The sequence below is a fragment of the Megalops cyprinoides genome, chromosome 12 (assembly GCF_013368585.1).
Source record: "Megalops cyprinoides isolate fMegCyp1 chromosome 12, fMegCyp1.pri, whole genome shotgun sequence".
In the NCBI taxonomy this organism is placed as follows: Eukaryota; Metazoa; Chordata; class Actinopteri; order Elopiformes; family Megalopidae; genus Megalops; species Megalops cyprinoides.
Window position 1 is genome coordinate 27,970,265 of NC_050594.1, and position 14,158 is coordinate 27,984,422.

At 42.9% G+C, this 14,158-nt stretch overlaps 1 protein-coding gene across 1 annotated transcript in view; it reads right to left on the bottom strand.

Annotated features, from left to right (window-relative positions):
• Window positions 1-6,750: 6,750 nt before the first annotated feature.
• The window catches only part of LOC118787158 (proline-rich membrane anchor 1-like), a 38,539-nt gene continuing 31,131 nt past the window's right edge, over window positions 6,751-14,158 (bottom strand). Inside the window, exon 4 of the mRNA XM_036542619.1 lies at window positions 6,751-9,715. Coding sequence (XP_036398512.1) covers window positions 9,616-9,715 — 100 coding nt within the window. The 3' untranslated portion in view covers window positions 6,751-9,615. The remainder of the gene's footprint in view (window positions 9,716-14,158) is intronic.

Here is a 14,158-nt window from a genome sequence, read left to right on the forward strand (position 1 = left end):
AGTTGGATGCATGCTTTATCTCCTTCTTTACTGTCTACAGCTCTGTTCTCTTGACTTTGTGGTACTTCAACTTCCTCATATAAGTTTTTGCAACCAGAATGTACGATTTGTGTTTTCACATCTGCACTTTATGAATGTAAAACACAACAATGGAAATGTATTTAAACGTTATATGATTTCTTGGGAGCACTATGAAATCTCACACAGTCATGTCGGGGTTCTCAATCAAATTTATTCTTTGCTGGAACAAGTTTATATCTGGCTGAAATCAGATGGGCAAATGCAAAGCAGCATTTAAGCTCAATGCATTGTCCAATAAACCTTCACGTTGTTACTCGAATGTAATTACCTCGAGTCTGGGATGTATCTATTCTGGGTCTGGAGGGCAATTACTTGGATCCTAGAACATGATTGCACTGGAGTCTGGAATGCATTTATCTGGATTGTGTAGGTAGTGAGCTTGTTTATAGACCATAAAAGTATGAAATAATTGTAAATATTGAATATACTGTAACTATCAGGGTTTTAGAAAGTGATAAGTGTGGATCTTTTATTGAACATGGCATCTTATATCTAGAATGCAGAAATATCATGGAGTATTAGCATTATATTCTGGAGTATAATTGCTTACACTCTGGTGCGGCGTGTGTCCTGAATGGCCTTACTCCGGAATGTTCTCACGAGGGTTCCAGAATACGAGCAGTGCTCCGTGAATCCGTGTTCTGCGTGAATCGCCTGATCCCAGTTTGTAGCCTCTCTGCCTGTGTGAGACCTGGCGGGGTGAGTCACTGCGTGCGCTCCCGCCGTTCGCGTGATGTCTGAGTCAGTCCGCGAACGGGCCGAACGCGGCTGTCACTCACACGGCCCCTCTGTCACTCCACATCTGCCCCGGAGAGGGGCCCAGCTGACTCGGCGGGTTAAGTTTAAAGTCACAAGGCCCAAAGCCATCGCCACGGGGCCCCCCGGTTCGTCTGAAGATAGCTTCCACAGAAAGGCTTGTCAGGGACGATGAGGGCTGATGTGGATGTTTTTGAGGCTCATCCCACTGGTCAGGTGCACTCCTGACAGGATGAAGGGGAAATCAGTGCATGGTAAGTGAGTGAGTGGGGCCAAGCCGAGTCAATACAGGGGGCCAAGATGTTGAATTATAAGACATTTGAGACATACAAGCAGAGCCTTGACATGAAAGTCCATATTTTCGTTCACAAGACCACTCTCATAAACGGCTTTATATTCATAAAATAGAGAAAAATAAGAACCTACAAAACACCTGCATTCAAAATGGGAGGGCTTTAGCAGATTTCATTAGCAAATATCAACATCAGTTTCTTTTTAACCAATAGACTGCACCGGTCACTGTTGTAATCATCAGGTTTTGACAATTCCCCTTAACGGCAGTGTAGCATAGTGGTTAAGGAGCAGGACTCTTAACTGAAAGGTTGCTGGTTTGATTCCCCACGGGGGCACTGCTGCTGTACCCTTGAGCAAGGTACTTAACCCACAATTGCCTCAGTATATACCCACCTTTATAAATGGATAACATTGTAAAACATTGTCATTCTGGATGAGAGTGCCTGCCAAAAATGCCAATAATGTAATGCAATGTAACTTCAGCTTCTGAGCATGCTCCTGTTGCTGTGCACTGCAAGACCTGACAGGAGCACGCCTCCTGTCACCTCTCCACTTCCTGCGGCGACCCTCCAGCCAATCAGCGAATGCCGCGCCCCTTCCCATCGACCCCATCAGGCTTCATCAAAGGGCATGCCATGTGTAATGGAGTCCCAGCGCTGAGCCTGCATCTGCCAGACGTCTGCCAGGCCTGTTTGAACTGGCAGCCCTTTAAAGTCTCCGTTTGCTCATTAACGGGAGCTTATGTAATCAACGTCCCACAGGTGCCCAGCACTCCAGCCCTGCCTCCTCTGTGCGGATTGACTCGACGATGGAGAGGAGAGACTCGAGAGGCAGGGATTGTTAGTGCTGGCCAAGGGCTCTTCAAAAAAAAAAAACATAAAAACAAACCTCCCCGGGGTTCCGGGGGCTGCACGTGAGGCCACCTCTAGATTGTGAAGGTTACTGTAATGACAGAGGGCTCCTGGAAGCCACTGGGGCAGCCTTCACGGGCTGACGGATGAATCACAACTCTGCACAGCATTCAGGAGTCAAGCTCACCAGCACCCTGCAATCCTCTTCAATAGATGCATTATGCAGCCGAGATAAGGCCAATCAATCACGCAATTCATCCTGCCATTTTCACCTGTCATCTAAACAGCTTTGCCTGCATTTACCTTTCTTCCCACACACACACACACATGCACGCACACACACTCACACGCACACACACACCCACTGCTTCCACTCAGTAGTTAATAGGTTGGGTAGAAGGATCAGTGAGGAGATGGGGTCTGTCTCCCGGAGTGGAAATGAACTGATGTGATGACAACTTGTTAACGGCAAGGAGCATCGCTGCACCTGCACTTTCATTGAGCCGGGGTGTTGGGGAAAAAAAGGAAAAGCCCCCAGCACTCTACTTATCTTCTACTGGACTATAAATATAGATTAATGACCTCTGGCTGTCAAGATCTGTGGTGTACGGTCGAGCAGTGGGGCTCCTGTCAGCTTTGATTGTTATGCGGACTGTCAGATTCCTGAGTCCGGACCAATGGACAGCTGCCACCTTTTCTGACCCAGGCTGACTGTATCTGAACTGCCCGTCAAGTGGGAGATAAATAAGGCAGTAAATACAGAAGACTAACAAACACCTCTTAAGCTGCATCTTAAAAACTTTCAAAGTGCATATTTTCAATAAGATGGATCATATTTGTGGTCTGAAAATTGTTGGCTACAAGGACTTAGGGTGTGCAATCTACTGAAAAAGAACTTTCATCTGTATTTATATTTTCATGCATTTCATTTTGGAAGGGGGAAACTGACACCAAAGCAGAATTACTCCTCATGCTCATGGTTTATCAATGCTCTGATTGAAATATGGCAGATTTCATATTTTGCATAATTCAATGAATCTTAAAATGGGATTTTGAGCCTTTTGATTTTGAGCCTTCTATTTAGTACATACAAATAATTCTTCCACCCCAGTTTGGTTTCATGAAGTTAACTGAAGTATCAGAAATTAAATACAGTGTTGGAATTGATTTCAGGCAAGTTTATCGGCTGTTCCTTGGAATCAAATGCAATATCCACTCTATTTAATTACTTGCAGATTGTATAGCAGAGATAAGAGTGATAAATGCACGACTTACTAGATACTCTCAAACCATTAGTGGGTCATACATGCCCAAAGACCAGAAAACAAAGGGATAGGGTGGTATCTTTAAAATCCACCTAGCAGGACAACACTGGCTTTGACAATTCTTGATAACTGGGGAAGAGTAGACATTCTAAGGAAATTTAAAATCGAACCATTCAAACTGTAAATCCTTCACTGATAACACATGGGCTAAATAGAATGGCTGCTTTGATGTTGTTGATATACTTACCGTAACTTTGCCATCTGGCAATGCAGACTATGATTCATACACTCAGCTGTGAAACATCTGCATGGTCGCTTATGCACCCCACCGTTATCATAGCAAACGTCTCTCTGCTTCCTGTCAACAGAAGTTCTTTGCACGGGGATGACAAAGACGTGTACAACTGTGCCGCGTGCACCTTTTGCAGATTCGGTCAAGCAGCTGGAACACAAGAACAGCAAACACAACATGATTAATTTCTGAAAGTACTGATCTTCCATAAACAGCAGTTAAATAGGGTCTTACAGAATGCGGGAGGTATTGGACTAATGCAGGTTGCATTTGCTTTGTGTGATGAATAGAAATGCACACAGGCATTTTTACAGCCCATTTCTTCCATCTGCAGCCCGTTAGACTGGGGTGGTGCGCTCAGACATGGCTTTGTTTTAAAAAATGACTTTGATTGTCTCAGTCCCTTTTAATTACTCCAGATGGGCCTGGTGGCACTCCTCTCATCTTTACTCCTCCCGCAGCATATGAACCCGAGGCAGGGATCATTACTCTCTGATTCAAGCTGAGATCCTTCATCCCCGACTAAAAGAACACAAGCCTCCCTGACAAGAGTATTGCAGGAGAAAGGCTCCTGCTTCTCCTAACACCACAATGAAGGACGGCACCTCTCTTTCCTGGCCTCTGGTAAACCTGCCAGTGCATTAGAGATGGCCATCACGAGACCAATGTAACTCAGTGATCGAAATGCGAAGGTCTGCGTTTGGGCAGGTTTGTTTTTCTCCCCGGCCCAGGGAGCGCGCGCGGCTACTCCAGCACTTTCTGCCTGCAGTGCCAGCTTGTTGTGACAATGTTGGAGCCTCCATCTCGGCAACGCTGGGGATCCAGCCAGCCCCGTTCAGCCTGTCACATCGTCTTTATCGCAGCCCAGTTCGGGGCTCTCCGGCTGGACAATGCATGAATGTTTAAATTGCTCCGAGTGTCTAATTGCATTATTCTCAAACAGCACATCTGAGGAGAGGGGGCGCATCACGGCGCACAGGCCCGATCATTCACATTCAAATTCATTCACATTCCGCTACACCCCGTCTCCCGCGCCATCTCCCTCTCCGGGGCTCATCACGGATTGACATGGATTTTTTAAAGAGTATCACTGCTATTGAGGTTCTTTGTTCGTCCTCTGGTCTGACTGTGATTGGCAAACTTCTGCTAAATTTAATAGAGCAGTTTACTTGTCTGAACTTGTATGGGAATCTTCTCGCAACTGGAACTGGATTTGAAAGTCCTAATTGAGACTGAATATAAACATCAACCCATCCACTAAACATTACAGTTGTTATCATCTGGTATATTTCAGGCCCAGATCCGATGTAACAAAACTGCCATCAATTTAACGTTTAAGACTTGGTTGACTTGGTTGATTACATTCTAACTCATGTGAGGTTTTTACACAGTAAATTTCTGATTCGATCCAAACCAGGGAGAAAGGAAAGACAGTGTTCTGTACCAGCAGTCTTTTTCAGCTCACTCCACTAAAATGCACTCAGCCGTCTTCTTAATTGACCGTCTGCAGGAGTGAGTTAAAAAAGAGTCCACCTCCCCGGACAGGCGATGAGTGACAAGTCACCCAGTCTCCTTTACAATGCTAATGTGTGAGCAAGGGAGCCCCGTGTTTGCCCAGCAATCCATCTGGGCTGATGTTTTCCAGCCCGACTGAACTCTGCATCCAATAATGAGCAGGAGAATATTCATGCATCTGCCCCTGCTTAGTAACCGAATTTGTTTAGTCAGCAATCCACCACAGTGGCTCATTAGAATTTAGGAATTTGTCTTAGCCAGGCAATTAAGGATAGGCAAAGCGAAGCTGAGAGGGACACATCTGCAACAAAGAGCTGACATCAAAAGATGCTGTTTCACTTGCTGTCCCATTTGCTCCTGGACACCGGAGCACCGAATGCATTTCATAATAGCTGCTCATTAATAATTAATACTTCAAGACAGACTATGAACATTTCCTTCACTGTAGGAAGCCCAGGAGATGCCCATCTCCCTCTCGGGGGCTGACAGTGGTAAAAATTATAACAGAGAAAAATGTAACAAGTGTAATGTCTGCTTATAATCACGTTTTCTACCCAAACGTAATCAATAGCAGAGAGTCCAAGAATATACTATATGTCTTTTGTCTGTATTTCCAATTCATTATCAGTCATAGTCAGCCCCCCTTCAAATAAACTTTGCAAAAACACTCAGAATGGATCTTTTTTAATAGTACAATTTTATTTAAAACTAAAAAAAGTCAGCATGTTGCAATTAAATTAGTTCAATGCACAATATATATACTGTATGTTTAACATTTTGGTATGCAATGCATACATTGTGCAACAACCTTTAATTACCAAAATATACATTAATGGCTTATTCCAGAAACATGACAACATTTAATTCTGATTTGTAGCATATCAACAACTTCTGTTGTTATATATTTCCCTATAAACATGTTTTCTTTTATGCTGTACATGTGATAGACAGTCAAGAAGGCAGTTTTTTATATTAATATTTACATTCATGCATTATTTTTCAGATTATACTATTGTACATAATATAATACAGATGTATGTTCAGATGCTGGGTACACTGTAGATATGCAGTTATATGTCACAATTCAAGGTCTGTGCTTGCAAACTCAGAGCACTTTACAACAGGGAAACACACGCACATATGCATAACACAGGCGCATATATACACACACATTCACACACTCACACTAATTTATAGCGTTTAAGTTAGAGACACCATCACTGATAACTTGGACTGGAGACCCATCTTGGTTGTCACAGAATATTACGTTATATAGGGATTTATATGCTTTGCTATGCTATGTGTTTTACAGTGTATATGTTTCACCCAAGAGTGTACCAATAATCTTTAAAAACATTTTCCACATTAGTGACAGCAGAGTGGAAGATAAATGTAACCTCTTGTTCTATTTAATAAGTTTATAACTTGTTAAAATGTTTCATTTAATTCATTTTGTTCAATGCTGAATATATAAAAAGAAATGGTTTGTTTGAATCTTGTAAAACAGGAATCAGACATCTGCACACCTCAAACACTGTGTCACATGTACCATGCTAATGTCTACATAGGTCAGCAGCTGGAAAGCGGTATGATGCTTCTCAAGCCTACTTTCAGACTGGCAGAAAATGGGCATTATTTAAATGTTATCCTTAATTCAGAAATAAAAAAAAAAACATATGAAGCCATTTGTTGCAGGTTGCATTCAAATATGATACTAACACAAGAGCAGGAGGCACTACTCAGGGCCTACAGCTTCTTGGATCCTCTCATTAGTGCCATCTAGTGGGAACATGAAGGTACTGTCACTCATGCTGGGGGAGCTGCTTACTTATTGAGTTAGTGGAGTTGGGGATGTTCCTGTCTATATGGCTGCTTTCACTGCTTCCAAAACTCATTGTAGAGTAAACTCAGCTACTTGAGGGTGAACTACTTGTACTAGCAATCTGTGGGAAAGAAGAAAACAAAACATATGCTGCTATTAGACTGTGTATCATATCTTAATTGAAGGGAGTAAGCTTGTCATTTTAGTTTGATGTCAATGTTAATATGTACATTGCTAAACAAGAGGCAGAATGTAATGTTACCTCATTGAAACTGCCACACTATTAGAACTTAATATTTAAACTGCTTCTGAAAGTGAATGGTTAATCACATCACAGCTCTTTCCAATGCTCCAAAGATGGCTTCACTGCCTGCTCATGTATTTGTGGGGATGCTAAGACCTAACTAAGTTTAATAAAATGTGAATAAATAGAGCAAATGACCCATGTTTCCCAGCCTCCAAATTTGCAGATCTCTCTGAAGCCCTGTCTTTGTCTCCTTAGCCTTTTCTGGCTCCAGCTCCACCAGTCAGAATCTGGGCCCTTGGCTCTCAGTTACTAATAATCATTTTAAGAAGCTGATAAAGCACTTCCTGCTGTGAATCCCTCTGACCCTCCGGGATCCTGACATTTGGCAAAACTGATTCATTTATCATGGGGTCCTTCTTCAACCACAACACCTAACATGATGAAGCAAAGGAAGTAGATTACAGAGAGCAATCCCAGAATACACTTCTTGACAAATACACACACACACACACACACACACACACACACACAAACGCACCCTGTCTCTCTCTCTGATGCACTCAGAAATCCCTACACTGATGGTGCAACATGGTCCGGTTGAAGGCATACCAGAAAGCTGTAGATCAAGAATTGGCTTCTCGCAGAGCCAAGCAAGCAGACCGGCGTCCTATGTGCAAGTGTCTGTAGTATACTGGGTGTGTCGTATCAGGACGCTCTATCAGAGTTATTTACAAACACACAGACGAGGCCATGACCTCAACACAACGGTAAGAACACTCAGATGAGCAGGACAGGGGAAAACCACACTTGTACAATTACATAAATAAATTCATTGAATAACATACATTTGTATGCATTTTTCAGCTAGTTGCAATAGTGGCCCAGGGTAATAATTAACAGTCGTCAGTCATTAGTGTGTCATTTGTGTCGTGGTGCTAGGGGCAGAATATGCTGTGAAATGCAGCAAAAATTGAACCTTTTTGACCTCTTCACTTGGAACTGCGATCAGCATTTCATGAACGGCACCATTGATTAGCCTCTTATAGCCTTTTCAATTTGCATAGTCAGAGGACAAAAGCAACCCCCCCCCCCCTTCTTATGCGGGCATTCACCGTTTTGATGCTCATTTTTAGCTTATGGACTGAAGCCATGTTCACATCAGTGATAAAACACATTAGCGCTACCCTTATGCTGTAAGCAGCTCAGTGGAATGCTATTGCTGGACAACATCTGTTGCTAACTTTTTTTTACCCAGTGTCACTAAAGGGGCAGCCAACAGAGAGACATTAGGGAGGGTCATAATACATGGCGCAATACATGTACATAATAATGTTAAACACTGTGATGCAATAACATAAAAACCCCAATGTTTTTACACCTGTCTGCCTTCTATCCAATAAAACTAAAAGGCAACAAGCAAAGCTGCACACATGTGAAGACACCTGGTTGTGCAAACAATCAATGGAACAGATGCTGTCTGGTTGCAAAAGGTATCCTTGAAATTAATTCAGTTTAAAAGGTTAGGCCTTTTCATCAAAAAATAAGCTAATAGAGCCTGAAAATTCACTTGATTTAGTGATGAAAGTGCCAAGTTTGCAAGACTGCAGGAGGCTTTAGAAGGGCTTTCCCTGGGTGCTAAGCAACTAAACCTTTGTTTGTTTTGAAATGAACTGCTGTCCTGCTGTCATATAATCAACGCCACACTGTCTAATGGCAAACGTTTAAATAAATTCAAATTTGATAAGTGCCTTCCCGCTGTTATAACTTCCACTGTGTTGTCAATCTGTCAGTGTCTTTTCAGTGGAAAACAAGACTTTCAGTTTTACATGGTGGTTTTTATGACTGATATGAACACGGCTTAAGGATCTAGCAGTGATTTTGATATTTTTCAAGGCAGGAGGGTGACCTCGCTCCCCTTTCCAGCCTGGTGCATGGCCCCTGTGCCACTAGTACTGAGTAACAACAAAAAAGTACAACAAAAAGAAACAGTGAGGTGAAATCAAAATGCAAACTAATTAAGACAGAGAGGAATCTAAAAAGTTTTTGCATTCCATGGAAACTGCATGCGTTTTTTTTTTTTTTTTAACTTGTTATTGTAATTCACTGCTCCTGCCACTGGGGGCGTCTCAGAGATGTGTTCACTGGAGTCCGGCTGACTGACGAGTTCATCATCCTCCAAACCGCCAGCCATTCCCCTGCAGACATCATGTTCACCATTCCACTGTCCAGCTGTGCATGTAATGGAGGTTCTGAGCCTCAGAGCTCAGTCTGTCTCACCCCGTGCGCTGTGCACGTCTCTTTCCCCCCTCTGCTTCAGCTGGCTCTAATTTCTATATCCCTAGCAAAGTCGATGTGCAAGAGCACGGTTGGCAAGGTGCATGAGAGTTCGGTTCCCGCCCTTGTTGTGTTGAAAGGGAGGGGATCGCTGGAGGGAGGGTGAGGGGGAGTGGGAGTCGTCGTGGTGCTTCTTCCTCTTCCCGTCTGTGCGCATCCTACACCACGGCGTTGTTGGTGTCCACCGTCTTCTTGTTGCGGGAGCTCATGGCATACTCCCCCCGGCTGGTCCCGTTCTCTTCTTTTCGCAGTGGTTTCCTGGAACACACATCATTTCAGGGGTCAGATCAGGGATTTTAAAACCTTTGGATCTGAGGATTTGGGAACTGACTCTGCATGCAACATAAAGCAAAGGCTACTCACACCAATCCCTTGTGAAGTTAAATGCATTAGCTCAGACCTTGTGTACAACACACTGAAGCTGATCTAGTCATCTGAACTTAAACCAGTTGACAGGGACAAATGACAGCCAATTGGCACAAATGTCGGAGGAGAAACCTTTCAACAGTGAGGTCAAGAATGACTAACAAGGATGAATTTCATGATGCTCCTCATTCTCCTCTGACAGTGGAAGAGACATGGGAACTACAGTATGGATGGGCTGTATCTCTCTCCCATTTTAACTTTAACTTTAATAGCGTAGAAGAGATGCAGGCCATTAATTTTCAAGAGGAAATAAAAGCCAGTCTCACATCTTTACATAACCTTCTGTTCCTTCAGTAGGACACTCTCCACTCAGCTGTGAATGAATCTAGAGAATGGAGGAGAGGCACAAAGTGCGATAAACAACAGCACGTCAAAGGGTCTCTCCTTATAAACTAGATCAGGACAGTTACAGGTAACCCCAGATACCCACAAATGCACACCTCATAAAACTAACCCTGGTACGACATGGGTGCCCTGAACAATAGGCTAGAGCAGAGAGGAGAGGACTGACAATGGCAGGAGCGTTTGAGGCACGCGCTGAGAGATGCGAAGGCTTCATCGGGCCTGACAGCTGGAGTCTAATGTGCAGAGTGAGAGAGCTAACTCCCCGGTGCAGACAGCTAGTCACACAGCTTCATGCTCTGTGATATCCAGTTCTCGCACCCTCAGCATGAAATATTAACCACCAAGGTCAGGTATATGGACCGACACTGACTGCTGGGCAAAAAGGCAGAACAGACACAAATATCTGTTTGGAATATGGAACATCAGACCAAGAGAAAGCAGCCACTGCCACAACGGTTTAGCTGTGTTTCTGCTTCAGTACATATTTCCATTCACCTGTTTTCCACGAGACAAGAAAGTTTCAAAACTTGGTAAGACAAAGGGATGAGTTTTTATGTCAAAAAGGATAGCATGTACCATAGTTTGGACCTACGGCAAACAATTCAGAAGTACACATTCAACAGAACTACTTGACAATGATGGCATTTTGCTCACCTTGCACACAACTAATGATTTCTGGGAAGAGCAAGAAGGGCTATCTCATCTTTCTAAACACTGGTTATCAGGTGTTCCTCAGGGGCCATTCTAAGGGGAAAATTTTGACATGCTTCCATGAAGCCCCAATGGTACAATAAAACCACCAGACATAACAATTTTCTACAATGTATTCAAGAAATATGAATCAAGGGAAATTTAGGAGTGTGTGGTTAAGTATGTTTTGTATGTATCAACGATTTCTATAAATATAATATATGGACATTTTAATGTCAGTTATTGTAGAGAGTTTAATTACATAATTGTTAATTTAACTGTCCTGATTCTGCAGAAGGTGTGTGTTCTTGTGGGAAGGGTTCAGTGGTATATGATGTAGTAAAACATCAGGTACAGAAGCAGGTATGAGGCAGACTGCAGTCTGGTACAGAAGGCTGAGAAAGGGGCAGCTGCCACAGGATTATCAAACACTACAGATAATTTGCTTTCTTTGGTATCAGACAGATCATTAGTTTAACATTAAAATGGATTAACCTTATTCTGTTCAATCTACAACTTTGTTTTCTGCTATATGATTTGCTAGTATATGATCATATTTTTCTGAAACCTAGCAGTTTTTTTTTTTCAAATCCCTCTTCCTACATCTGCACCCCTATGGAGAACAGAAGAAATCAAAGACCAAACAATGTCATTCTAACATCCTGATACAGGGCCCCTTACAAGGGACAGGATCTAATTTCACCATTAGCATGTGGCCAATTAACAGTGTGGACTGTCCACCGTGCAACCTGTTGTGTGCAGATAAGCCCCTTTCTGGTGCCAGCTTAATGATGCATTGGGCTCGGGATGGTAAAATGAAAAGGTCAGTCAGTTCTTTTTTCGGTGGGAGGAAGGGGAAAATAAGCGTGCTGTCTATGAAGGTTGAGGGATGCTTCAATTACCCAAGCCATCCATCGCAATCAGGGGGGAGGGTTTCCTTACACAACCGCACTGTGTTGACAAGCGCTCCCGGCCGCCAGGCAATAAATTATGACAATAATCAATAAAATTCCAAATAATTTAATTCTGTGGTGCTCTCCATGGATCAGAGGATGACAGCTAACATTAAGTGCACCCTCATAAAACACACATAGCTCATTCATGGAATCGACAGAGCAACACCATAAAGCATTCATAAAAATAATAGAGTTTTATGATGACCAATAACCAGTGATATGGTGTGTATACTATGTTGTAGATGTATATATGATGCATCCACTTATGAGGGTACTGCAGTCCAATTCATGTTCCAGCTTACATATCACCTTTGTAAAACCTTTTATTAAATGGTTTATATATAATGGTTTGGCATATTGTGAAGAGTTATGGATAATATATAGTATTATTCTTTCTCTAGAATGGCACAAAGGAAATCAAAACAATTTCAAAATCCATTCTAGAGCAAAATTCACTCAGCATCCTCACGTGACTTCTTGGAAATGATTAAAGATGCCTGTGCTCGCAAGTCGTGATACAAAGAGGTGGGTTACACAATGCTCTGTTCCAGAGGTGCCATCTGTTGGAACAGTCGGAACAGCCTGGGGCTGGAGGGCCCTCTAATAAAACTGTCCCCAGGCGTGATTTACACTCCGGCAGCATCCTGCATCCCCTGATTTCCCCAGGGAAGAGAGGTACAGAGAGAGAGAGAGAGAGAGAGAGAGGGAGGCAGTATAGTCTTCACTGTACTTACACTACCAGGATATCAAGCTTCAGGTTAAGCTGGAGTGGATCTGCACACTGAGCAAAGACGCCTTCATCTTCTTGCATGGACATGGACAGCGAGCAAACCATCACATAGAAAAATCACTACATCATCACCTTTGTTCATCACATCTAATTGTGTTCATGTCTTAGACCATACAGTCTCAGAACTCTGCATGGCAGCCTTCAATAAAAAAACCCCAGTCCCAATTCTTCCAAACAGACAGCCACGGATTCCCAACTAATCCTTTTTTATCCCTTTCTCTCTCTACCCTCCCTGCCACCCTTGTAAATTTTAAATGCCATCCTTTATTTACACCGTGGTGGCTGCTACTCATCCAGTCTGCATTAATGGTTATGGGAAGCACTCAGTGCTATTCTGCCAAATATCACTTAATCGCACCTGACAACTTCATTACGCTTAAAATACCAACCCTGCATCTCTGAACTAACTTTGGGCTTTGCTTCTTTGCTGGTGAGTGAGGGAACATCTCTCATCTCAGCCGTGCCACAGAACAGTTACAATCGAGGCAAACAGGTGTCCTGCCGAGAGAAATAATCAGGAGCTACTGGACCCAAAAAAGAGCTGAAGCGAGACTCTGACTGACTGCAGGTTTCAGCAGAGTCGCTGTGCTGCTCCTGTTCCAGCTGGCCCAGAATTCCCCCATTCTCTTCCAGCTCCTAACTGACAGCAACATTAGTCATGGCAAGCCATGGGCCAGCCCTTTGGGGGGGTTTTGCCACAGCAGTGTGAGCGACAGGGGTACAATGTTTCTCACAGCCAAACAGACGATTTACAAGGGGAATCACTTCACCTTGTAAATGGTCTGTCAATGTCAATGTTTGGAAAACAGGTCTCTTTGGAAAACAGATTTCTCTGGCTTTCTTTGGCTTTCAGAATTCTGGAAACATTGAGTTTTCTTTGAATTTACTTTTAATCTTATCTTTTCAGTCATTCAGGAGAAGGCCTTCGATGCACCATTTAAATTGAATGAAATAAGGGCTCCCGAGTAGCTAAGTTGTTATAGCACATACCTGGAGTGCAAGATGTGTAAGGTTCTACAGCCCTGGCTGTCAGACTATAATCGGGAGCCCACAGTGGCTGAACAAATTGTCTTCTTTCTACCAGGGATAAAAATGTGTTTCTACAAAAACATTATGAGTATATGTCTCCAATTGTTTGTAAAGTGTAGTGGCTTTATGTAAGAGTTGAAAACATTTAAAATTCAGCATGTCCTTCTATATTGTCTAAGAAAGGTGATCATTAATTCAGCCCATAGTGTTCATTAATCATATATTAAAACTAACTGCAATAAATAACAGAATTTGGGCCTCAGTTCTGCTGTCAGTATGTCTACTGCATACATGACTAGTGTCATTGATCACCATCAGGATGTCTATTCAAGCAATGTCCAGGTAGATTCAGTCAATGACATGCAATTGAGCCAACACTTGGAATTCATGATCGTTTTTATAACTTGGTTCATATACCTACATTGTTCCTATTCTTGCATAATAAGCTGTGGGGTCCTGTCAGCA